The sequence below is a fragment of the Eubalaena glacialis genome, chromosome 5 (assembly GCF_028564815.1).
Source record: "Eubalaena glacialis isolate mEubGla1 chromosome 5, mEubGla1.1.hap2.+ XY, whole genome shotgun sequence".
In the NCBI taxonomy this organism is placed as follows: domain Eukaryota; kingdom Metazoa; phylum Chordata; class Mammalia; order Artiodactyla; family Balaenidae; genus Eubalaena; species Eubalaena glacialis.
Genome location: NC_083720.1, coordinates 113,631,095 through 113,659,044, shown reverse-complemented (window position 1 = coordinate 113,659,044; position 27,950 = coordinate 113,631,095). Strand labels below are relative to the sequence as shown.

The 27,950-nt window shown below is 37.0% G+C and overlaps 1 protein-coding gene across 7 annotated transcripts in view; it reads left to right on the top strand.

The window, feature by feature from the left end:
• TRIM2 (tripartite motif containing 2) overlaps positions 1-23,267 on the top strand; it is a 223,434-nt gene extending 200,167 nt beyond the window's left edge. For 5 of the 7 annotated variants that reach the window (XM_061192508.1, XM_061192512.1, XM_061192507.1 and 2 more), the window contains 2 exons: positions 18,421-18,465; positions 23,088-23,267. In XM_061192508.1, the coding sequence (XP_061048491.1) occupies positions 18,421-18,465; positions 23,088-23,194 (152 nt within the window). In that variant the 3' untranslated portion in view covers positions 23,195-23,267. Of the gene's footprint in view, positions 1-11,348; positions 11,523-18,420; positions 18,466-23,087 lie in introns of those variants that run through there. The other 2 variants (XM_061192510.1, XM_061192509.1) reach the window with 2 other exon arrangements.
• The last annotated feature ends 4,683 nt before the right edge of the window (positions 23,268-27,950 follow it).

The following is a 27,950-nucleotide window of genomic DNA, read 5'->3' as shown; positions in this document are numbered from 1 at the left end:
TATTTATAGGAGTACAAAAATATCTAGCACCCAGCAAGGTAAAATTCATAATGTCTGGCATACAATGAAAGATTACCAGGCATGCATAGAAGTAGGAAAAACATAAATGTTAGTGAGAAAAATAATCCTCCAATCAAAACTAACCCAGAATTGACACAGATAGTAGAATTAGAAGACCGTAACATTAATAATTATTATAAATGTATTGCATATGTTCAAAAAGTTAAGTAGAAACATTGAAGATATAAAAAAGACCCAAGTCAAACTTTTGGAGATGAACAATACAGTGTCTGAAAAGAAAAATACACTGGATTGGATTAACAACAGATTAAACTTCCACAGAAGAAAGGATTAGTGTATTTAAAGACATGGCAACAGAAACTATCCAAAATGAAACTCAGGAAAAAAAAATTTTTTTTAATGAAAAATAGCATCCATGATATATAAGACAACTTCAGTGACCCCAATATATGTGTAATTGGAGTCCCAAAAGGAGTGTATGTTGGGGGTGGGGGCAGGGCAGGGGTGTTTCAGGACAGAAAAATACCTGAAGAAATACGTATCTGAAGAAATAAGGCTAAATTTTTTTCAAATTTGATTAAAACTATAAACCCACAGATTCAAGAATTTTAGATATGTAAGTAGTAAATGGCAGTAATCTCCTTATCACTAAATCTAGGGAACTTTTTAGGTTTTAACTTGACTCACCCCAAATCCTCTTTCCCCAATGAGATTATTGTTTTTCTTTCTTTCTTTCTTTCTTTATTTTTATTTTTTAAATTGGAGTATAGTTGTTTTACAGTGTTGTTAGTTTCTACTGTACAGCGAAGTGGAGTTCCCTGTGCTATACAGCAGGTTCTCATTAGTTATCTATTTTATACATATTAGTGTATATATGTCAATCCCAATCTCCAAATTCATCCCACCCACCCTTTCCCCACTTACTGTCCATATGTTTCTTCTCTATGTCTGTATCTCTGTTTCTGTCTTGCAAACCAGTTCATCTGTACCATTTTTCTAAATTCCACGTGTATGCATTAATATGCTATATTTGTTTTTCTCTTTCTGACTTACTTCACTCTGTATGACAGTCTCTAGGTCTAGCCACATCTCTACAAATTACCCAATTTCGTCCCTTTTTATGGCTAATATTCCATTGCATATACATACCACATCTTCTTTATCCACTCTTCTGTCAATGGGCATTTGGGTTGCTTCCATGACCTGGCTATTGTAAATAGTGCTGCAGTGAACATTGGGGTGCGTGTGTCTTTTTGAATTATGGTTTTCTTTGGGTATATACCCAGTAGTGGGATTGCTGAGTCATATGGTAATTCTATTTTTAGTTTTTTAAGGAACCTCCAAACTGTTCTCCATAGTGGCTGTATCAATTTACATTCCCACCAACAGTGCAAGAGGGTTCCCTTTTCTCCACACCCTCTCCAGCATTTATTGTTTGTAGATTTTTTGATGATGGCCATTCTGACCATTCACCTCATTCTGAGGTGATACCTCATTGTAGTTTTTATTTGCATTTCTCTAATAATTAGTGATGCTGAGCATCTTTTCACATGCCTCTTGGCCATCAGTATGTCTTCTTTGGAGAAATGTCTACTTAGCTCTTCCACCCATTTTTTATTGGGTTTCTTTCTTTTTTGATATTGAACTGCATGAGCTGTTTGTATATTTTGGAGATTAATCCTTTGTTGATTCATTTGCAAATATTTTCTCCCATTCTGAGGGTTGTCTTCTCATCTTGTTTATGGTTTCCTTTGCTCTGCAAAAGCTTTTAAGTTTCATTAGGTCCCATTTGTTTATTTTTGTTCTTATTTCCATTACACTAGGAGATGGGTCAAAAAAGATCTTGCTATAATTTATGTCAAAGAGTGTTCTTCCTATGTTTTCCTCTAAGAATTTTATAGTGTCTGGTCTTACATTTAGGTCTTTAATCCATTTTGAGTTTATTTTTGTGTATAGCATTAGGGAGTGTTCTAATTTCATTTTTTACATGTAGCTGTCCAGTTTTCCCAGCACCACTTATTGAAGAGACTGTCTTTTCTCCATTATATATCCTTGCCTCTTTTGTCATAGATCAGTTGACCATAGGTGAGTGGGTTTATCTCTGGGCTTTCTATCCTGTTCCACTGATCTATATTTCTGTTTTTGTGCCAGTACCATACTGTCTGGATTACTGTAGCTTTGTAGTATAGTCTGAAGTCAGGGCGTCTGATTCCTCCAGCTCCATTTTTCTTTTTTTCTCAAGGTTGCTTTGGCTATTCGGGGTCTTTTGTGTCTCCATACAAATTTTATGATTTTTTGTTCTAGTTCTGTGAAAAATGCCATTGGTAATTTGATAGGGATTGCACTGAATCTGTAGATTCCTTTTGGTAGTATAGTCATTTTCACAATGTTGATTCTTCCAGTCCAAGAACATGGTATATCTCTCCATCTGTTTGTGTCATCTTTGATTTCTTTCATCAGTGTCTTATAGTTTTCTTATACAGGTTTTTTATACCTCTGTAGGTAGGTTTATTCCTAGGTATTTTATTCTTTTTGTTACAACGGTGAAAGGGATTGTTTCCTTAATTTCTCTTTCTGATCTTCTGTTGTTAGTGTATAAGAATGCAAGAGATTTCTGTGCATTAATTTTGTATCCTGCAACTCTACCAAATTCATTGATTACCCCTACTAATTTTCTGGTGGCATCTTTAGGATTTTCAATGTATAGTATCATGTCATCTGCAAACAGTGACCATTTTACTTCTTCTCCAATTTGTATTCCTTTTATTTCTTTTTCTTCTCTGATTGCCATGGCTAAGACTTCCAAAACTATGTTGAATAATAGTGGTAAGAGTGGACATCCTTATCTTGTTCCTGATCTTAGAGCAAATGCTTTCAGTTTTTCACCATTGAGAATGATGTTTGCTGTGCGTTTGTTGTATATGGCCTTTATTATGTTGAGGTATGTTCCCCCTATGCCCACTTTCTGGAGAGTTTTTATCATAAATGGGTGTTGAATTTTGTCAAAAGCTTTTTCTGCATCTATTGAGATGATCATATGGCTTTTATTCTTCAGTTTGTAAATACGGTGTATCCCACTGATTATTTGCATATATCAAAGAATCCTTGCATCCCTGGGATAAATCCCACTTGATCATGGTGTATGATCCTTTTAATGTGTTGTTGGATTCTGTTTGCTAGTATTTGGTCGAGGAGTTTTGCATCTATATTCATCAGTGATATTGGTCTGTAATTTTCTTTTTTTGTAGTATCTCTGTCTGGTTTTGGTATCAGGGTAATAGTGGCCTTGTAGAATGGGTTTGAGAGTGTTCCTTCCTCTGCAATTTTAGGGAAGAGTTTGAGAAGGATGGGTGTTAGCTCTTCTCTAAATGTTTGATAGAATTCACCTGTGAAGCCATCTGGTCCTGGACTTTTGTTTGTTGGAAGATTTTTAATCACAGTTTCAACTTCCTTACTTGTGATTGGTCTGTTTATATTTTCTATTTCTTCCTGGTTCAGTCTTGGAAGGTTATACCTTTCTAAAAATTTTTCCATTTCTTCCAGGTTGTCCATTTTGTTGGCATATAGTTGCTTGTAGTAATCTCTTATGATCCTTTGTATTTCTGTGGTGTCTGTTGTAACTTCTCCTTTCTCATTTCTAATTTTACTGATTTGAGTCGTCTCCCTTTTTTTCTTGATGAGTCTGGCTAAAGGTTTATCGTTTATCTACTCAAAGAACCAGGTTTTAGTTTTATTGATCTTTACTGTTGTTTTCTTTGCTTCTATTTTGTTTATTTGAGATTTTTCTTGTTTCTTGAGGTAGGTTTGTATTGCTATAAGCTTCCCTCTTAGAACTGCTTTTGCTGCATCCCATAGGTCTTAGGTCGTTGTGTTTTCATTGTCATTTGCCTCTAGGTATTTTTTGACTTCCAGCTTGATTTCTTCAGTGATCTCTTGGTTATTTAGTAGCATGTTGTATAGCTCCCATGTGTTTGTGTTTTGTACAGTTTTCTTTTCTGTAATTGATTTTTTTTTCTTTTGGCTGCGTTGGGTCTTTTGTTGCTGCACATGGCCTTTCTCTAGCTGCAGTGAGCGGGGGCTACTCTTCATTGCAGTGCGCGGGCTTCTTATTGTGGTGGCTTCTCTTGTGGCGGAGCACAGGCTCTAGGCATGGGAACTTCAGTAGTTCTTGCACACGGTTCAGTAGTTGTGGCTCGCGAGCTCTAAGCACAGACTCAGTAGTTGTGGTGCACAGGCTTAGTTGCTCCACGGCATGTGGGATCTTCCCAGACCAGGGCCAAATCCGTGTACCCTGCACTGGCAGGCGGATTACTAACCAATGAGCCACCAGGGAAGTCCCTGTAATTGATTTCTAATCTCATAACGTTGTGGTCGGAAAAGATGCTTGATACGATTTCAGTTTTCTGAAATTTACTCAGGCTTGATTTGTGACCCGAGATGTGATCTATCCTGGAGAATGTGCCATGAGCACTTGAGAAGAAAGTGTATTCTGTTGTTTTTGGATGGAATGTCCTATAAATATCAATTAAGTCCATCTTGTTTCGTGTATCATTTAAAGCTTGTGTTTCCTTATTTATTTTCATTTTAGATGATCTGTCCATTGTTGAAAGTGGGGTGTTTAAGTCCCCTACTATGATTGTGTTACTGTTGATTTCCCCTTTTATGGCTGTTAGTATTTGCCTTATGTATTGAGGTGCTTCTATGTTGGGTGCATAAATATTTACAATTGTTATATCTTCTTCTTGGATTGATCCCTTGATTATTATGTAGTGTCCTTCTTTGTCTCTTGTAATAGTCTTTGTTTTAAAGTCTGTTTTATCTGATATGAGTATTGCTACTCCAGCTTTCTTTTGATTTCCATTTGCATAGAATATCTTTTTCTATCCCCTCACTTTCAGTCTGTATGTGTCCCTAGGTCTGAAATGGGTCTCTTATAGACAGCGTGTATATGGGTCTTGTTTTTGTATCCATTCAGCCAGTCTGTGTCTTTTGGTTGGAACATTTAATCCATTCACATTTAAGGTAATTATTGATATGTATGTTCCTATTACCATTTTCTTAATTGCTTTGGATTTGTTTTTGTAGGTCTTTTTCTTCTCTTGTGTTTCCCGCTTAGAGAGGTTCCTTTAGCATTTGTTGTACAGCTCGTTTGGTGGTGCTGAATTCTCTTAGCTTTTGCTTGTCTGTAAAGCTTTTGATTTCTCCATCAAATCTGAATGAAATCCTTGCTGGGTAGAGTAATCTTGGTTGTAGGTTTTTCCCTTTCATCACTTTAAATATATCCTGCAACTCCCTTCTGGCCTGCAGAGCTTCTGCTGAAAAATAGCTGATAACCTTATGGGGATTCCCTTGTATGTTATTTGTTGCTTTTCCCTTGCTGCTTTTAATGTTTTTTCTTTGTATTTAATTTTTTTTGTTGTTTTTAATTTTTGGCTGCGTTGGGTCTTCGTTACTGTGCGCAGGCTTTTCTCTAGTTACAGCGAGCAGGGCCTACTCTTCGTTGTGGTGCGGGGGCTTCTCATTGCAGTGGCTTCTCTTGTTGTGGAGCACGGTCTCTAGGTGCCCGGGCTTCAGTAGTTGTGGCTCGCGGGCTCTAGAGTGCAGGCTTAGTAGTTGTGACACATGGGCTTAGTTGCTCCGCGTCATGTGGGATCTTCCCCAACCAGGGCTCAAATCTGTGTCCCCTGCTTTGGCAGGTGGATTCTTAACCACTGTGCCACCAGAGAAGCCGTGTATTTAATTTTTGATAGTTTGATTAATATGTGTCTCAGCGTGTTTCTCCTTGCGTTTATCCTGTATGGGACGCTCTGTGCTTCCTGGACTTGATTGACTATTTCCTTTCCCATGTTAGGGATGTGTTCAACTATAATCTTGTCAAATATTTTCTCAGACCCTTTCTTTTTCTCTTCTTCATCTGGGACCCCTATAATTCAAATGTTGGTGCCTTTAATGTTGTCCCAGAGGTCTCTGAGACTGCCCTCAATTCTTTTCATTCTTTTTTCTTTATTCTGCTCCACAGCAGTTATTTCCACCATTCTATCTTCCAGCTCACTTATCCGTTCTTCTGCCTCAGTTATTCTGCTATTGATTCCTTCTAGAGTATTTTTAATTTCTGTTACTGTGTTGTTCATCACTGTTTGTTTGCTCTTTAGTTCTTCTAGTTCTTTGTTAAACGTTTCTTGTATTTTCTTCATTTTATTTCCGAGATATTGGATCATCTTTACTATCATTACTCTGAATTCTTTTTCAGGTAGACTGCCTATTTCCTCTTCATTTGTTTGGTCTTTTGGGTTTTTACCTTGCTCCTTCATTTGCAGCATATTTCTCTGTCTTCTCATTTTGTTTAACTTACTGTGTTTGGGTTCTCCTTTCCGCAGGCTGCAGTGTCATAGTTCCTCTTACTTCTGGTGTCTGCCCCCAGTGGGTGAGGTTGGTCCAGTGGCTTGTGTAGGCTTCCTAGTGCTGTAGACTGGTGCCTGCATTCTGATGGGTGGAGCTGGATCTTGCCCCTCTGATGGGCAGGGACGCATCTGGTTGTGTGTTTTGGTGTGTCTGTAAGCTTAGTATGACTTTAGGCAGCCTGTCTGCTAATTGGTGGGATTGTGTTCCTGTCTTGCTAGTTTTTTGGCGTGAGGCGTCCAGCACTGGAGCTTGCTGGCTGTTGGGCGGAGCCAGGTCTTAGTGTTGAGATGGAGACCCCTGGGAGAGCTCTCACCGATTAATATTCCCAGGGGCCGGGAGTTCTCTGGTGGTCCAACGTCCTAGACTCAGCTCTCCAACCTCAGAGGCTCAGACCCAACCCCTGGCCGGAGCACCAAAACCCCACAAGCCTCAAGGCACAGAAGAAAATGAAAAAAAAGAAAGAAAAGAAAATGAACAGAGAAACAAAACCCCAATACAAATGGTAAAAGAAAAACCGAACAGACAAAAATACACAAAGAAACACACACACAAGAAAAAAAAAAGAGAGAAAACAAAAAAAGAAGAGAACAAGCAAACAAATAAATGAGCCCCAAAACGAAAACAAACACTAAAACTAAACTACAAAAACCAAAAACAAATAAAAAGCAGAAAGCAAACTAAAAAAAAGACAAAGAAAGCATAAAACACACAAAAACAAAAAAAAGATAAAGACAAAAGAAAGCAAAAGGAAAAAACACAAAACAGCAAAAAAGTAAAGTAAAAATAGAAAAATAGAAAATATAGTTAAAAAGAAGATAAAAGTAAAGCAAAACAAGGAAAAAAACAAAGGCAAGGGAAAAAACACAATATAATGAGAAAGTAAAGTAGAAATAGAAGAAAATGTTTAATATTAAAAATAAAAGGATAAAAAAGAAAGGAAAAAGTAAATAAAAGTAAAAATTAAAAGAACAGTTAAGGGCTTCCCTGGTGGCGCAGTGGTTGAGAATCTGCCTGCCAATGCAGGGGACACGGGTCCGAGCCCTGGTCTGGGAAGATCCCACATGTCGCGGAGCAACTGGGCCCGTGAGCCACAACTACTGAGCCTGCACGTCTGGAGCCTGTGCTCCGCAACAAGAGAGGCCGCAATAGTGAGAGGCCCGCGCACCGCGATGAAGAGTGGCCCCCGCTTGCCGCAACTGGAGAAAGCCCTCGAACAGAAACGAAGACCCAACACAGCCAAAAATAAATAAATAAATTTTTTAAAAAAAGAACCGTTAAAAAGAAGAAGAATAACAGAAGAAAACAAAGAAAAAATAATAATAATAGTATTTTCCTGGACCTTCAGCTGTCAGTGTCCTGCCCCCACAGTGAGCCACAGCCTGCCCAGGACGTCCCCAGTACTTCTAGGTCGGTCTCTGGACCTGCTGTGGGCACTGTGGGGCCAGCTCAGTCTCTGATCTGGCCTGCCTCCCATGTGTACTTGACCACAAAGTCCACAGTTACCCCCAAAATCTGCAGCCTCAATTGTGGGAACACTCCTTGTCTATTCATGTATTCCACAGATGCAGGGTTTACCAAGGCGACTGCAGGGATTTAATCCGCTGCTCCTCTGGCTGCAAGGGCATATTTCCCTCTCTCTTCTTTGGTCGCACTGCCGCTGGAGTTCAGCTTTGGTTTTGGCCCTGCATCTGTGTGTGGGCCACCTTCAGGCGTCTGTTCCCCACCCAGGCAAGAGGAAGCGAAGCAGTGGCTGATTAGGGCTCACTTGCTCACTCAGTCCCGGGGAAGGGAGGGATACAGCAGTCACCATTGGGATGTGCGGGGAGTGCCTGTGGCAGCAGAAACCAGCAGGAAGTTTGCAACAGCCTGAGGCACACCATGCGCTCTCCCGGGGAGCTTGTCCTCAGATCACAGGACCCTCAGCAGTAGTGGGCTGCACAGGCTCCCAGGAAGGTGTGGGCAGTGACTTGCGCTTGCTCACAGAATGCTTGGTGGCAGCAGCAGCAGTAGCCATCGCGTCCACAGCAGTAGCCATTGTGCCTGCTTCTGGGGTCCGAAATAACAGCCACAGCTCACTCCCGCCCCTGGAGCTTGTGTAGGCAGTTTTCTGCCGTCTGAGCACACGGAGCAAGAAGCTCCTATGACAGGCCTGCCCCTCTCCTTGCGCACCCCACAACAATGGTCCCTTGCGTCTCTCGCAGACCCAGGCTTCTTCCCAGACTCCCTCAGCTGTGGCACACTAGCCCCCTCGGGCTGTCTTCACACAGCCAATGCCAGTCCTCTCCCTGGGGTCTGACCTCTGAAGCCCAAGCCTCTGCATCCAGCCCCTACACCACCCCAGTGGGCAGACAAGCGTTTCAGGCTGGGGAGTTCTGGTTGGCACTGATCCTCTGTGCGGGATTCTCTCCGCTTTGCGCTCTGCACCCCTCCCTGTTGCTGTGCTCTCCTCCGTGGCTCCAAAGCTTCCCCCGCCAATCCCCGTCTCCGCTTCCTAGTGTGTGGAAACGTTTCCTCCTTCACAGCTCCCTCCCAGAGGCGGAGGTCCCGTCCCTATTTTTTTGTCTCTGTTTTTTCTTTTTTCTTTTGCCCTACCCAGGTACGTGGGAAGTTTCTTGCCTTTTGGGAAGTCTGAGGTCTTCTGCCAGCATTCAGTAGGTGTTCTGTAGGAGTTGTTCCACGTGTAGATGTATTTTTGATGTATTTGTGGGGAGGAAGGTGATCTCCACATCTTACTCGTTGCCATCTTTAAGGTTTCCCCCAAGATTATTGTTTTTAAAATGTGCCTTTTGATAATGATGGGCTTCATAGGATTTGGCCATCGTGTTATTGCAGAACAGATTATACTAGATTAAAGGATTATGAGTTTCACAAATTTAATAGGATTCAGTTCTTAATAACATGGCTATAGCACCCAAATTATAATAATCAGGCTTATCTCTAAGTCCGTCATGGCTTATTTTGAAACAAGTTTTCTGCTGGTAATAGCTGTAACCCTTATGTTCATGTAGATAGAACTATGTATTATCTCTTATTTCTCAATAATTCCTGCAGGAAATGTTTATATTTCATCATGCCAATTGAATTATTGATATCACTAAACAGGTATTAACAAGATTAGTTGCAAATATCCAAGAAATGAGAAGTAAAAGCAATAATAAATTTTTATTTTAGCTACTCTGAACATTATTTAAGTGAGAACAGATAAAATAAGTTGTAGTAAAAACTGAATTCTCACAATAAAGGGTTTGGAAAGTAAATCTTAGAAGTACTTAAGAGATTTTCTTAGAAATAAATGCCCAGATGACAATGAAAATGGTGGAGTAAGGACCTTTGAAAATGTACACTTCCATGAAAGCTGGCAAATATTGTTACAACTTTTCCAGAATTTTAGAAACTAAATGAAGAATTGCCTGTTCAAGAAAAATGACCAGATCTCTGCATGAAGAGCAAGCTTTGTGGTGTTTAACTTGCCCTATTCTCCTCTCCTACTGTCCAGCTCAACAATAATCTTGAAAATAACGGCCCTGCCTTCTTGGTATCAAGGGAATAAAATGGACCTGGAGCTCTTTAAGACCCTCACTCCAAAAGAATTGTCATTATTTGGCGTCTCTGGTGCTTCCCTAAAAGGCACCAATAGAAAGGACTGGTTTTTTTTTTACCTGACTTGGAGTATGCCCATCACTAACAGCGTCTTCCTGGGGAGCGTTTGTCTAAAACAATTACAGGCAAGAGTTTTAACTTCATAGCTGTCTTGGGTGATGAATAACAGTTAAGGAAAAGAGTAGACTAACCAAAAAGTTTAAAAGGAGAGGCCAAAAGAGATGTTCATAGGTGCCTTGAAATCAGCATATTCCTGGAAATCTAGAATGCCACATGCACACCTTGGTCTGTGCACATTCTCAGAAAAGACCTGAGATGGTCCTAATCTCCCATTGCTAGCTGACCTTGACACTCTGTACAGAAGTGGAGGCTAAAGCAGAGTTGTAAATTGCCTGAGTATTGTTGACACCTGCCCCAGCATACACACACAGACTCTCAGCAAAGACTTGAAGATTTAGTCCAGGTGTTTAAGGAAATCTCTGTTCAATCACTGGCTGATCAGTAAGCAAACTGACTAGAGACTTCAGTAGCCACACATAACAAAGAATATAGACTTTACAGAATTAGTTCAGAGAAATCACTAAATTATCAATAACTACAGGTAGCAGCAACAGCAACCCTGGGAAGGTGGGAAGAATCTGATTTCCAGAGTTGCAACATTATATTAATTTAAATGTCCAGTTTTCAACAAAAAATTGCAAGACATGAAAAGAAACAAGAAAATATGGCTCATGCATGATTTTGGACTTTAAATCAGCTATTTTAAATGTGTTAAAAGAGCTAAAGAAAAATACATCTAAGGAACTAAAGGAAAGTCTGAGAATGATATCTCACCAAATACAGTAAGTCGCCTACATACGAACAAGTTCTGTTCTGAGAGCATGTTCATAAGTCCAGTTTGGTCTAAGTCCAGCAAAGTTAGCCTAGGTACCCAACTAACACTATCGGCTATAAAGTACTGTACTGTAATAGGTTTATAATACTTTTCACACAAATAATACATAAAAAACAAACACAAAAAAAATAAAACATTTTTAACCTTACAGTACTTGAAAAGTTCAGTAGTACAGTACAACAGCTGGCATACAGGGGCTGGCATCGAGTGAACAGGCAAGAAGAGTTACTGACTGGAGGAGGGAGAGGAGGTGGGAGATGGTAGAGCTGAAGGATCGTCAGCAATAGGAGATGGAGGGCAAGCTGCAATTTCACTCACGCCTGAAGTTGATGGCACAGTGTTTGGTTCCTTGCTGGATTCAATTCTGTCTACCCTCTTGAAAAAGCAATCCAGTGATGTCTGGGTCATAGCTCTTTTTTTCTTATCATAGGTGACACAGTAGCACTAGATTGGATTCTGAACGGCCGCTTCAACATTCGGGTCCTGTGCCTCAAAAACTAACAGTGCCTCATCAAATAAAGAAAATCCCCTTGCCATATCCTGCGTCATGAATCTCGACGGTTCTTCAGTTACGTCTTCTTCCTCTTGTCTCTCTTCATCCTTTCTCTGGGCCTCCAATTCCATCTTTTTGCCTCATTCCACTCTCTCAATTATTTTCACTATTGTTTCCATTGTTATTGCTTGGCGGTTCTTAGCTGTACCAGCTACATCGCCGCTGCTCTTACGCTTGCTTCCGGGCATCCTTGGCTTGAAATAAAGATACTGTACTATTTTACTGTATATAGTACTGTAAGTAAAGTACACAAAAGCACAACCACTTGTAGAGGATGCATGCACATGACAGTGTACGCCAGATATGTGAACTAACTTACTTGATTGGACATGCAAACACACGTTCGCATCTTTGAAAGTTCACAACTTGAAGTTTCATATGTAGGGGGTTTACTGTAGAGAATATCAATAAAGAGGTAGAAATTATTAAAAAGGAACCAAATAGAAATTCTGGAGCTGAAAACTATAGTAACTAAGTAAAACATTCACTGGAAGGATTAACAGCAGATTTGAGCAGGCAGAAGAAAGAATCAGTAACTTGAAGATAGTTCAACAGAGATAATCCAATCTGAGGAACAGAAATCAAAAAAAGTGAAGAAACTTTAACAGAGTCTTAGAGACCTGTGGTATGGCATCAGGAATGCCAACATACTCACAATGGTAGTCCCAGAAAGTGATGAGAGAGAAAGGGCCAAAAGAATAAGGCTGAAAATGTCCCAAATTTGATGAAAAACATTAATTTACACATCCAAAAAGCTTAATAAACTCCAATTAGGACAACCTCAAAGAGATTCACACATAGGCTCACCAAAATCAAATTGTCAGAAGATAAACAGAAGCTTGAAAGCAATGAGAAAGAAGCAACTTATCATATATAAGGGATCTTCAGTCAGATTAACAGCTTTTTTCTTATTAGAAGCCATAGAAGCCAGAGGCATTGAGATGACATATTCAAAGTGCTGCAAGAAAAAACTGTCAACCAAGAATTCTATATACAGAAGTATTTTCCTTCAAAAATAAAGGGCAAAGTAAGATAGTCTGAGGTAAATAAGTGAAAGAGTTTGTCATTAGCAGACCTGCCCTTAAAAAAAAAAAAAAATGGAAGTCCTTCTCATTGGAGTGAAAGCACACTAGACAGTAACTTGATCAACATGAAGCGATAAAGTAGATTTACATAGGTGAATCTGAAGGACAGTATATGTGTATTTTTGTTTGTATCTGTTATGTTCTATCTGATTTAAATTATAGGTGCATAAAGCAATACTGATAAACATGTTGTTGGGCACACAATGTATAAAATATATCTTGTGACAATAACAGCATAAAGGTGGGGAGGGGAATGGAGCTACATAGGAGCAAAACTTTTGTGTACTATTGGTATTAATTCTAATTAAGATGTTAATAGTAATCCCTAGGACAATCACTAAGAAAACATCCCCAAAAGGAATTAAACTGATACATTAAAATATCCATTTAACATAAAATGAAGCAATTGTGGAAGAATTGAGGAACAAAAATTCACATGACTTATAGAAAATAAATAGCAAATGGCAGATGTAAATCCTACTTTGTCAGTAATTGTATTAAATGTAAATGGATTAAACTCTCCAATTAGAAGGCAGGGATTGGCAGAATAGTTTAAAAACACATAAACTATATACTATCTACAGAAGAGTCACATTTGACTCAAGGACACAAATACGGTAAAAGTAAAAGCTGGAAAAAGATATTCCATGAAAACAATAAGCAAAAGCGAGCTAGAGTGGCTAAACCAATATCAGAGAAAATAGATTTTAAGACAAAAATTGTTACTAGAGACAAAGAAGTACAGTTTATAATTGTAATGATAAAAGGATCAACTCTTCAAGAAGATATGACAATTACAAACATATATACACTTAACAATAGAGAACCAAAATACATAAGCAAAAACCAAAAGAATTGAAGGGATAGACAATTCAACAATAATAGTTTAAAATTTAAATACTCCATTTTGAATAAAGAATGGAATAGAATAGCAAGATGGAACATAAGCAAGAAATTAGAAGACTTAATGCTACAAACCAACTAAATCTCTATGGAACATTCAACAACAGGAGGGGACACATTCTTCTCAAGTGCACATGAAATATTTTTCAAGGTAGACCACATGTTAAGCTTAAATCCCAATAAATTTAAATGGATTGATAATACAAAGTATGTTTTCTGATGACAGTGAAATGTTATGAGATAAATTACAGAAGGAAATTTGGGAAATTCACAAATATGTTGAAATTAATCAACACACTCCCAAAAGGGATGGCTCAAACAAAATCACAAGGGAAATTAGGATATACTATGAGATAGTGAAAATGAAAACATACAAAACTTACTGGGTGCAATGAAGGCATTGCTCAGTGGGAAATTTATTAATATTTTAATGCCTATGTTAAAAAATAGAGAAAACTCTCAAATCAAAAACCTAGCCTTCTATCTTAAGAAACTAGAAAAAGAAGAGCAAACTAAACCCAAAGCAGATATAAGAAAGGAAATAAAATGAGTAGAACAGAAATAAAAGAGCTAGAGAATCGAAAAACAAGAGAAAGTCAATAAAACCAAAGGTTGGTTCTTTAAGCAGATCAACAAAATTGACAAACTTTGGCTAGACTGACCAGGAAAAAAGGAAGATTCAAATTACTAAAATCAGGAATGAAAGAGAAGGATCACTGTTGACCTTACAGATATAAAAAGGACTATAAAGGAATACTATGAGCAGTGGTATGTCAATAAATTTGATAAGTTATATGAAGTGAACAAATTTCTAGAAGGATACAAATTACCAAAACTATCTCAAGCAGAAATGAACTCTGTAAATAGCTGTATAACATGTTAAGAGACTGAGTTAGAAATTAAAAACTTCTTACAATGAAAAGCCAAGTCTACACTGGTGAATTCTATCAGTTTAAAGAAGTAACTTTTCAATTAAAAAAAAATTAGAAAAGAGAGAACACTTCCTAACTCATTCTTTGAAGTTGGTATTATCTTTTAAGATTTTTTTTTTTTTTGATGTGGACCATTTTTTTCCACAGTCTTCATTGAATTTTGTACAATATGGCTTCTGTTTTATGTTTTTGTTTTTTTTTTTTGTTTTTTTTTTTTGCCACAAAGCATGTGGGATCTTACCTCCCCAACCAGGGATCGAACCTGCACCCCCTGCATTGGAAGGTGAAGTCCCAACCACTGGACCGCCAGGGAAGTCCCTGAAGTTGGTATTATCTTGATACCCAAACCAAAGACTTCATAAGAAAAAAAAACTATAGTTAAGTATTGCTTACAAATATAGATGTAAGTATTCTCAACAAAGTTCTAGCAAATCAAATCCAGCAGTATATGAAAAGGATTATACACCCTGATTAAGTGACATTTATCTCAGGGATGAAAGGTTAGTTCAACGTACAAAAATCAATCTAATGCAACCTATTTATAGAATAAACGTGGAGGTAACCCCACATAATTGTCTCAATAAACAAAGTATTTGATAAAATCCAACACCCTTTCGTGATAAAAACACTCAACAAACTGGGAAAAGAAGTGAACTTCCTCAATCTAATAAGAGTGTATCTGTAAAAAATGCACAGCTGGGACTTCCCTGGCGGGCCAGTGGTTAAGAGTCTGCGCTTCCAATGCTGGGGGCACAGCTTCCATCCCTGGTTGGGGAACTAAGATCCCACATGCCATGTGGTGCGGCCAAAAAAAAAAAATGCACATCTAACTTTTTTTTTTTTAACATCTTTATTGGTGTATAATTGCTTTACAATAGTGTGTTAGTTTCTGCTTTATAACAAAGTGAATCAGCTATACATATATCCCCATATCTCCTCCTTCTTGTGTCTCCCTCCCACCCTCCCTATCCCACCCCTCTAGGGGGTCACAAAGTACAGAGCTGATCTCCCTGCACTATGCGGCTGCTTCCCACTAGCTATCTGTTTTACGTTTGGTAGTGTATATAAGTCCATGCCACTCTCTCACTTCGTCCCAGCTTACCCTTCCCTCTCCTCATGTCCCCAAATCCATGCTCTACGTCTGCGTCTTTATTCCTGTCCTGCCCCAAGGTTCTTCAGAACCTTGTTTTGTTTTGTTTTGTTTTTAAGTTCCATATATATGTGTTAGCATACGGTATTTATTTTTCTTTCTGACTTACTTCACTCTGTATGACAGTCTCTAGGTCCATCCACCTCACTGCAAATAACTCAATTTCGTTTCTTTTTATGGCTGAGTAATATTCCGTTGTATATATGTGCCACATCTTTAAACATTCATCTGTTGATAGACACTTAGGTTGCTTCCATGTCCTGCCTATTGTAAATAGAACAGCTAACGTATTGAATGGTGAAATGCTGTATGCTTTCCCCAAGGATGTCCACTCTCACCTCTTGTGTTCAACACTGTACTGGAAATTCAAGCCAGGGCAATTAGGTAAGAAAGAGAAATAAAAAGCATCCATATTGAAAAGAAAAAAGGAAAACTATCTCTATTTGCAGTTGACATGATCTTAGATAGATAGATACCCCTAAACAATCCACAAAACAACAACAACAGCAAAATACAACTATTAGAGTTCGCAAGTGAGGTCAGATGATTGGAAGATAGAAAATCAATATATAAAAAACACTTGTATTTTATAAAATATCAATAAACAGCATGAAAATGAAATTGAGAATTCCACTTAAAATAGCATCAAAATGAGTAAAATACTTAGTAGTAAAATTAAATAAGTGCAAGACTTGTACTGAAAACTAAAAAACATTTAATGAAATTAAAGACCTATATAAATAGAAAGACATCCTGTGTTCATGAACTGAATGACCTAAATGTTGTCATGGTGGAAATACCCCCCAATTGGTCTACAGATTAACTGTAAAACCTCCAAAATTCCAATTTCTTTTCTGCAGAAATTGATATTAGTCCTAAAATTCATATGAAAATGCAGGGGACCCAGAACAGCCAAAAGAACCTTGGGGGAAAAAAAAGTTGGAAGACTCAAATTTCCCTATTTCAAAACTTACTACAAAACTTGAGTAATCAAGGCAATTTGGTACTGGTACAAGAATAGACATATAGGTTAATGAAATGGAATTGAGCGTCCAGAAGTAAACAAGGCTTTGAACAAGGGTACCAAGACCATTCAATCAGAACAAAATAGTGTTTTCAACCAAGGATGCTGGGCACAACTGGTTATCCACATGCAAATGAATCAACCTGGCCTCCCACCTCACACTGTATACAAAAATTAACTCAAGTGGCGCAAAGACCTAAACGTAAGAGCTAAATCTATAAAACTCTTAGAAAAAAACATAGATGTGTGTCTCTGTAGCCTAGTTTTCTTAGATATGACATCAAAAGCTCAGGCAACCAAAGAAAAAGTAGATAAATTTGACTTCATCAAAATTAACAACTTTTGTGTGTCAAAGTACATTGTCAAGAAAGTGAAAAGAAAACCCACAGAATGGGAGAAAGTAGTTGCAAATCCTGTATCTGACGAGTGTCCAATATCAAAAATATATATTAAAAAAACTCTTAGGACTCAACAATAAAAAAAAAATTTAAACACAAAGGATTTGAATAGACATTTTTCTAAGGAAAATATACAAATGGCCAGTGAGCATATGGAAAAATGCTCAACATCATTAGTCATTAGGGAAATGCAAATCACAACACAATGAGATACCCATTAGGATGGCTGTAATAAAAAGAAGGCAAAATAATTATTGGTGAGGATGTGGAGAAGTTGGAACTCTGAGATTGCTGGTGGGATTGTGAAAATGATGCAGCCACTTTGTTTTTTTTGTTTGTTTTTGTTTTTTAACATCTTTATTGGAGTATAATTGCTTTACAATGGTGTGTTGATACAGCCACTTTGGAAAACAAGTTATCTGTTCCCCAAAATGTTGTATGTATAGTTACCATTTGAGCCAGCAATTCCACCCCTAGGTATGTACCCAAAAGAATTGAAAACATGTTCACACAAAAATTGTTAAATTATTCATATTAGTAATAACTGCCCAAATGTCCATCAACTGATGAGTGACTAAGTGAAATGTGGTATATCCATACAATGGAATATTATTTGCAGTAAAAAGGAATGAAGTATTTATACATGCTACAGTTGACAAACCTTGAAAACATTGTACCAAGTAAAAAGAAGCCAGACATATATGATTTCATTTATACGAAATGTCCAGAATAGGCAAATCCATAGAGACAGAAAGTAGATAAGTGGTCTCCAGGGGCTGGGGGTAGGGGGAAGTGGAGTGACTCCTAATGGGTATGGGATTGCCTTTTGGGTGATGAGAATGTTCTGGAATTAGGTAGTGGTGATGGTTGTACAACCTTGTAAATATACTAAAAACAGCTGAATAATACACTTTAATATGGTGAAGTCTTTGGTATATAACTTGTATTTCAATAAATAAATAAATGCTATCATTATGAATACTATTTATGCCCAGGTGATCATGGCATTGTTATGTGCTATGTAGATTAACTTGAACAACATCATATAGATACAGATAACATTTAATAACAAGAAGTATAATTAAATATAAAGTAAATATTTCCTCCTTCAGGGCTACTGTATGGCCATTAAAATTGTATTGTCAAGTTTATTGCTGTCTAATATGTATACACTAAAATGCTTATCATTAAACTTAAATTATTTTATCTTCTTCTGGTGTTGTAAATTATTTGAGAAACATCACGGTTAAAAATGTTTTTAAAGAGGAAGTACAATAATAGTGGACATTTAGGAAAGGGAAATTGTTCACATTGACTTTCTATTCATGACTAATATAACTGCAACTATCTAAAATTTCCTTGGGAAGTTGAGCAGGTTTGTGAGATACAGTGTCACTATTTGAGCTTTTTTTTCCAAAAAAGATGAATCTGTATATATATGGTTGGGTTTTTTTCAGGTCAAGCAAATGAAGTGGCCAAAGAAGCTGCTAACAGATGGACTGGTATGTATTACAGTGGCACTGATAAACTAGTCAAACTCTTGTACACTTACTATGATGTGAAATGCAGGAGCTATTGTGCCTGGTTAAGTTCAAGAAAAGACATTTCTGAAAGTGTGTGTATTAATCAAGTTTTTATATCTTAAATCATTTCATTTACTTAAGGTAATTTTTTAAATCTTATTATGAGTCATTTTGTAAAGTGTAAGGCATTTTTGTAAAACCAATGATTACTTTAAGTTTTGTGTAACTTTTCCCAGATAAATCACTTGGGCTAATCACTTAACCTTCTTATATATTAATACAACTTTAAGAGTTTCATGCAATCCTAAAGATTTGTCTTCTTGCTCATAATAATAATCGCAAACATTTGTCAAGGGCTGATTATGAGCCAGGCGTTATAAAGCGTGTCTGTGGTGCATTCTCATTTTATCTCTACAGCAGTCTTATGAGGTAGATAGGATTATTATCCCTAATTTTAGAGATGAAACTGAGGCCACTAGGAACCCACAGTCACACAGGTGCTAGGCAGTGGAACAGGAATTAGATTTCAGAGTCCAAGCTCTCATCCACCACACGGGGTAGTCTTCTCTGTGTATGTGCTTTCATGTAAATGCCTTATGAATCCAGTTGCCAATGGGTACACCCTCTGGTCTATACCAGGTATATTCTAAGAAATGGGAACTAATAAGGCATTATCTATGTGTCTTAAAATTTAGAAGAACGTTAATAATGATTGTTGTGAATTATATATAAGTATGATTATTATTGTTAAAACCTGTCTGGAAGTTACACTGATGTTTTTTCAGTATTTAATTATAAAATAATGGTAATTGAACCTTTCCATCCTGGTAAGAGTCTTTAATGCCTTTATATGTGTTACCCTTATTCTGTTTCTGTGGGACAGTATGGATAAGATTGCATTGACACAGAGATGCAGAAAGCCTGAAGTAGCTGCCTTAAGTCAAAGGTGATTAGTCACTGGAAGAACAGGGATTAGAGCCAGATTTCCCTGATTCCACGTCCAGGCCTCTGTATTTCACAGAAAACTTAAGAATTGTTTTTCCTTGTCTATTTTAGAATTAAGTACACTGATAAAATCAATATAACTGGCCTTTGGTTCCTATAAAATTGCAGTCTTATTTATTACAAAGTTATTTCCTAAATAGTGTAATGCTTTAGTGATAAGAACAGAGGAGAGTAAAAACAGCAAACTAACATTAAATAAAAGAGAATAATGAAATATGTGTCCAATAAAGTGTAAATAAATAATAAATACAGTGATATCATATAGGTTTGAGAAATATAAAATTTTGAGTAAGAAAAAAGGCAAGTGGATTTTTAGGTTAAAAATAAGATGAGTCACAAAGTGATTTCCCCTAATTAACAAAGCAGCTCAGCAAACAGTAGGCACAGGCAGCCTGTGTATATAGGGGGAGGAACTTGACTTTGAAAGGAATCCAGGTTGTTCTCCTTATTTGCTATGTGATTTATTGAACCTTTCTGAGCCTGCTTCTTCATCTGTTCAATGTGGATAATATCTACCTCACATTTTGGGAGGATTAAATAAAAGTTTGTAAGCCGTTTAGCACAGCATTAGACACATTGATAAACAAATACTCCCCTTTTCCCTGTCTCTTAAAAAAATCCTTTCATGTTTTCCAGTTGATCATAAACTTCAAAAATTATAATTAAAAAAATGTGAACAACTTTTTTTTCCCTTGTGTTATTAGCTGAGAAAGAACCTGAAACTTTTAAAATCATATAGGAAGGATGATATTTTCAGAACAGTAGAAACAGCTGTTAAGAACCATATTTCCATTTGAGTTTACAGCTTGCTCCTTCCAACATAAAACTGTTATGAAAAAATCATGGAGTTAAAACGAATTACACCTCAGAAAACCTTCCTGTTTTCAAAACAAACAAAAAGAAAACATCAATAATACTTATAACTAAAGATCGTTATGTAATTATTAGTTAAGATTTGGTTTCTTTATACTGAAAAGGTCCCTAAAATTTATTTTAAATTGAGCATATTTACTGTTCAGTAATTCAGTATTTCAATTTTATAGAATGAGAAGTCACCTCAGGGTATAAATATAACTAGAAATATAGCATCTAAATGTTTTGCGACATTAAGTAACTTTAAAAGTGATTTATCAAATTATATAAAACCTTGCCTAATAACTAAGATAGTGGAGTTTTTATGACTTTGTATGAGAGGCATCTTAATGAGTGAGGGGGAAAGATGTTGTGAGGTCCTGACGTAGACTCATGCATGTGATATTGCCCATCCTACTCCTGTATATATCTTGGGTTTGCCACCATATAAATTAATATGAATTCTACCAGTCTTAAGGTTGTTTCTTAAAAAAAAAAAAGTATTTTTTTATCCATTTATAAACATTTCCACGTAATAGAAAAATTAATTGACAGGGATGAACTATCAAGATTGTGGGTAACTTTGTCTTGAAGGCAGACATCCAGTGGCCCAAGGACATATTTAATCAGAGTCTTTTTGAATTGGTCCATTAAGCATTATATAGAGAGGCTTTTTATTTGTTTATTCTTTTGTTTGTTCTTAATCTTTGAAGGTTTATAATAAAATGGTTTCTTGCCCTCACATGAACCAGGAACTCCTTCCTGCAGAGGCTCTAGTCTTACTATGGTGCCTCGTTTTCTTCTCTCCTGATCCCGGGTTGAAGTACATTCCTCCAAGGCTCCTACAGCATTGCATCTGTCCTCTTGTTTTCTGGAAATCTTTCTGTATTCTTGGAGCCTATTCTGCAAGCTGTACACATAACACTTGATCTTTTCTCTCTAACATACATATCACTTTGGAGTTGTTTAGTGATAAATTGATTTTTCTCTCTCTATTCTTGTGTCAGTTTGAAGGCATAGGCTCTTTATGTTCTGGAATACCTGTAATACACTTAATAGCTGTCTTATGTAGCAATGGGCCCTCTATAAGTATTTGGTTGTGACTGTCAAGATTGCACAGGTTGTGCAGACACTAATCAAATTAAACAGATTATTCTAGAGTACCTCATGCTATTAGTATTCTCTCTTAGGTTCTTATGAAAAGTAGAGATTTGGTTTAGATCATTACATAAAGATTTATTTTAATATCTGTTGATATTCTATAACACTTTATTTAAAGAAATGAGGATATTTTGTTAACATTATTCTATTTGATATAGTAGTATTCACCTCAGCAGTGAACTTCGTTCCAAACATTTAGTTATCAATATTTGATACTTGGAATTAAACTTCCTAAAACAATATTTTTAAGAGTGATTGAACTTCATATATTAATTTCCTAACGGTACTGTAACAATATACTTCAGACCAGGTGGCGTAAATAAAGAAATTGATTTTCTCACAGTTCTGGAGGATGGAAGTCCAAACTCAAGGTGTAGGCAGGCTTGGTTTTTTCTGAGGCCTCTCTCTCCTTGGCTTGTAGATGGCCACCTTCTCCTTGTGTCCTGACAGAGTCTTTCCAATGCCTGGCCCTCGTGTCTCAGTGTGTCCACATTTACTTTTCTTCTAAGGACACCAGTTAGATTGGATTAGGGCCCACCCCAGTGGGCTCATTTTAACTTAATTACCTCTTTAAAGACCCAATTTCCAAATACAATCATATTCTGAGGTAGTGGGGTTTAGGACTACAACATGTGAATTGGGAGGAGGTGATAATTCGGCCAATAACACTCCAAAAGAACCTACTTTAACCCTTCATTTCATTATCACAACTAACACAGTGCTTGATGTTTTATAGAATACTCTGAACCAGAAAACTGTATACCATTATTTTTCTGTATTTATAATACATATTCATTATAAAGATGGTATATGTACATTAAAGAGAATGTGTAAAATTAAAAAAAGAAAACTCATCGTCATTCCCATTCCCTCAGTGCAGCCATTGTGAGCACGTTGGTACTGCCTTGCATCCTTCACTGCCTATGCATTGACACCCTTCTACTTGATTAGACATTTAGATTGCTTTTATTTTTTTTCTTTTGTTACACTGGGATGAAGATTTGCTCACAAATCTTTGTACACAATTTATTTCCTTGGGATAAATCCCTTTATATAGATGTAACACTTTTTTCAGTGGTAAACTGCATTTAAATTCCCTAGAAGACATTAAGGATATATCTGTTCCTCTTTTAGTCTTAAGAGAATCCCTTACCTCCTCCTCATCCCTTCTCCCTGGCCTGATGGTCTGGAAGCCATTCTCTCTGTGGGGGAGGGAAAGGGGTTCCATTTGGGAACAGGAGCAACTCTAATTCCTGAGGTGACAGAATCCTGCCTCTGCTGTGGAAATGTGGAAGAGGCACCATTAACCTCTCCCTGGCTTTGGATTATTCTTTAAGTCAGGTATTCTTTAGTGGCAACTAATTTACTGAATTTTTTAATATGAAATCTGTTTATTCAAAATAATCATTAAATCTTTTCTTTCTTCTGAAGTTAATTGCTGCTACTCTTGAAAATACAGAAAACTCCTTATTTTGATACTTCTAAAAGTAATAGAAGAAAAAAAAAACTGAATGTAATTATATTTGAAATGTTTTGTGATTGTGTTTTCAATTCTCAAAAATATTTCTCAATTTTCTTTATAGATAACATATTTGCAATAAAATCTTGGGCCAAAAGAAAATTTGGGTTCGAAGAAAATAAAATTGATAAAAATTTTGGAATTCCAGAAGACTTTGACTACATAGACTAAAATGTTCGGTGTCAGTGAAGGAGCTATGTGCTTGTGAATATGTAAATTTTTATATTATCCAGCTAAGTGTACTGAATTGTCATTTACCTATAACTGTGTTTATCGTTTTATTAATTTTAAATAAAGTATAAAGTATAGATGTTTTGCACTCTTTTTGATCAGTCGAAAGCAGAATAATAACCATGTTCCCTCAGTGCTCATTAGAGTAGGAGAATGCAAGTAAAGTCGTCCACCTGTTAGTTTTACCAATAATTTTTTATAGATCAAAGCCATCATGACATGATAACATTTTTTAGTTTCTCTCAAATATTAAGAACTAAGGGTACTTTTGAAGGCTGTATTATACTTATACACCCATACATACATGCTTGGAAATAACCTTAAAAACTCTAATGGCTGCTTTACTATTTCTCAGTATTTAGTGGAAAATGTGAGTGATTGATTTTCAGTGTATAGCATCATATTTGCAAATTTCCCACAGGAAAAAATACAGAAAGTTGGTGTTCCTCAAATTTAGAGTTAGGTAGTAATTCCTCAGACATGAAAACTACTTTCTTTTGAATGTTTGATGCCTTTCTACTGTAAAGAACAAGCACGTGGCCCTTTGTCCTGATTTATGCACTTTTTTAATAAGATATAGTGGTGTTAGTATAGCACACATAACCAGCAAGAGTTCAGGGATTTTGGGGCTTCCCTGGTGGCGCAGTGGTTGAGAGTCTGCCTGCCAATGCGGGGGACACGGGTTCGAGCCCTGGTCTGGGAAGATCCCACATACCGCGGAGCAATTAGGCCCGTGAGCCACAGCTACTGAGCCTGCGCGTCTGGAGCTTGTGCTCCGCAACACGAGAAGCCACAACAATGAGAAGCCTGTGCACCACAAGGAAAAGTAACCCCTGCTCGCCACAACTAGAGAAAGCCTGCAACAGCAACGAAGACCCAACACAGCCAAAAATAAATAAATAAAATTAATTAAAAAAAAAAAGAAATGCCTTTAAAAAAAAAAAAAAACTAATGTGTGTAATGCCCGTTACACACATGCCTTAATTTTTTTTCACACTGTACAATTTTGGTATTCTTTTGAGTAACTTGAACGAGGTACTCCGTATGTCTGAAATGACCCAGATGGTATTCTTGCCGTTTGTTAGTGAATCTGGTCTTTGTATTGCATGGAGTTGCCCCAGACCTGCTTCATCACTTTCTGGATGTGGGTGGGAGCTTATTGGTCCGACTTTGTTTGTTCTCAAGGCCAGTTTATGTTGCCTTCGGGCAATAGCTCTTCTCACAGGAGAAAGTATTTGACGTAAGAGACAAAGGACAAAAAATAAAAATAACCCATCATAAGCCTTTCCCTAATACACTAATGGGAATTCCACAATTTCTCAGACCCAGTTTGCTATTTATTAGAAAAGGTGCTTCTGGGAATTCCCTGGCAGTCCAGTGGCTAGGACTCTGCGCTCTCACTGCCAGGGGCCCAGGTTTGATCCCTGGTCAAGGAACTAAGATCCTACAAGCTGGGGTTTCCCTGATGGTGCAGTGGTTAAGAATCCACCTGCCAATGCAGGGGACACGGGTTTGAGCCCTGGTCCGGGAAGATCCCACATGCCGATGGGCAACTAAGCCTGTGCGCCACAACTACTGAGCCTGCATGCCAGAACTACTGAAGCCTGTGCGCCTAGAGCCTGTGCTCCGCAACAAGAGAAGCCACCGCAGTGAGAAGCCCGCACACCGCAATGAAGTGTAGCCCCTGCTCGCCTCAACTAGAGAAAGCCCGCGCGCAGCAATGAAAACCCAACGCAGCCAAAAAAAAAAAATGAATAAATAAAATTAATTAATTTTAAAAAAAAAAGATGCCACAAGCTGCTCCGTGTGGCCAAAAAAAATTTTTTTATTTTAAAAATTAAAAGATGCTTCCTTGTTCAGAGAGAAGGTATGTATGTTCAAAAAGAAATCCATTTTTAATGATCCCTAAAAGATTCTATTTCATAAATATTTAGACAACTTCAAAAAAATTTTTTGAATATTTTATGGGTCTAGCACGAGAATGATTGAGATGGAGTCTGTGCATGAGCTAGCCAGAGGTTGTGGTATCCTCCTAAGCCAGAAATGTGCTGGTGGATGTTTAACTAAACTGACTCTTTGGAAAGTGGAGTGGGGCCTGGCTTATAGTATTTGCTTATTTGTGTGGGATAAATACTCCCAGCATAGCCAATTTCAGATTACCAGCATGATGACAGTGCAGGGTTGGGGAAAGATGCTCAGTAGCACACTGTTGTATAGTATTTCTACCATGCATATACAATAGATGTAAATCTCAAGGGCACAGATAATGGTAAAATGTAAAATAATTAGGGAGTGACGAGTTTTTAGTTTTAGTACCATTGTTTTTAATGTAATATAGTTCATCATAGTTTATGTGATTTAATCTTAGTGATGTTAACAGCTGGCTCACTACTAAGTTGGCTTGCCTGTTCCAGCACATCCACTGTTCTTCATCTTGAAGAAGTGCTTTTGAGCTTGCTCTTCCCTGTAATTAGAGATACTGATTAAGAAGCCCAGGGGCATTGGTCCAGCCAAACTCTAGGTAATCCTTAGTCCTGGGTTGGTTTTGTAATTGATCTGAAGACTGAGGACAACTTAGGTAGACCTAGAGTCAGATTACTAGTGATCCAGGATCAAATTTGATTCAGTAAATATTGTTATAATTGATACTCCCAGTATCGTTTCAATGAATTGTGAAGTTTAAAAGGTATTTGAGAGCCGATTTCCATCTTATCAATCTTCTTCACATGTAGTTATTTTTAAAATCTCACTACCTGTCTTATTTTTAAAGGATTCTAGAAAAGATTTTACAGTTTCCTAGTAAGTTTCACAATTGTTCAGGGCCAGGTCAGATCACTGAAATGTCACTTCTGAGGTTGGGCCAGGACCAAAGCAATCCATAAGGATGAATTGGATAGGACTTTTCCTCTGATGTTTGCCGCATCATTAGTCTAATAGGATTATAAAGTTCTTGGCCTGTCTCAGAAATAGGTGCTATTATCCTAAACTTTATCAAACATGATTCTAAGGGATTAGAAAAGGAAATGTGTACAGCTGACAGCCAAGAAGCAAGAACCACCCTAATAATTCCTGAGCAGAAAGATCTAAATTGTAAACCCGATAATACTGAGGTTTTTTTTTTTTTTTTTGAGAACATGATTGGAGTAAAATAGGAAGCATTTTCCAGCTAATATGGCATCATTTGTAAGAGCAGTTACGATGTGACAAATGGGGGGAAGGTGTCTTAAAATTATACATAAACTCCCTTTCAGGATGTGCTTCCTGAATATCGGGAGGGAAATGTACTGCATTATGAGATGGCCACTGCAGTGAATTTATATTATGTTTATCCCAGCTTGACTTTTTAAAAACTATTTGTGAGAGAGTTCAGGTAATATGGCTATCTTTGAAAGTATTCATTGAATCTCAAGGCTAATGATTTCTATTAACCAAGAATGGCAAACTACCACCCCGAGCGCCAAATCCAAGGCCTGTTTTTTTACAGCCTTTGAGCTAAGAATGCCTTTTATACACTTTTTTAATGATGTAAAAAAAGGAGTATGCAACAGAGGCTGTATGTAGCCTACAAAGCCTGAAATATTTACCATCTGACCCTTTACAGAAAAAGCTTGCCAACTTTTAGAAGATCAAAAACTGACCTCCTGTGGTCTAGATATGACCTGCGAGGTATACTTTATTTTGCCTAACCTGTATTTTATTTTTAATTTAAATTAGTTGTCAACATATTCACGTGTAAAAGGTCACATGCAAATTGAGATTTCCAGCTTCTTTTGGACACTGGCTGATTTAGCAACCCACATGGCAGCAAATCTGCTAGAGGTGAATAGGACTGGCTCAGTGGTTGCAAGTTCATTTCTGAGAGGAATGCCAAATACAGCTTTCTTCCTTAAGTCACAGTTTTGCTCCAAGTTGACAACTGACTTGAGATCACACTTTAGTTTCAAGTTTTCAAATTCCAGAAAAAAAATCCAGGTGCTATTTTTTTTATTGAAATTGTATTAAAATTTTAAATTAATGTAGACCTGATATCTTGATGATGAAACATTCTATTCAAGAACAAGGGATGTCTTTCCATTTGCTCAAACATACTCTTGTGTTTTTCCAGCAAACTCTAAGTTTTCCAGAAAACTATAAAGTTTTCTTCATATAAAATTTTTATATTTCTTAAGTGTTTCTTAAGTATTTTATCTTTTTTTGTTGCCATTTTAAATGGAGTTTTCTCTTCCATCTTATTTTCTAACTGGTCATTATTTATGTATCTGAAGGCTATTGGGTTTTGCATATTAACTTTATATCCTGCTATCTTGCTAAATTCTTTTTTGTTTGAGTTTGTTTTATAATTAATTCTTTGAGGTTTTCCAAGATCATATCATCTTCAATAGACATAGTTTTTTTTTTAATCTTTGAAAATTAACACTTTATTTTCTATTCCAAAATAAAAATATCAAATTTAACTGTAAATGTAACAGAACTAAAAGCTGAAGGGAAAATAAGGGGATTACTGAACTTCAAATCTTCTCTAACCAATAGATAATTCTTGAAAGAGACTTCTGAGATAAGAAACAAAATTAAAAACCATTAAGAGACTGAAGTCACTAGGTTTTTTTAAACTTTTTTTTTTTTGCTTTGTGATATTATCAACTGTCTCCATTTTTTTAATTTAATTTAATTTTTTTTAACATCTTTGAGTATAATT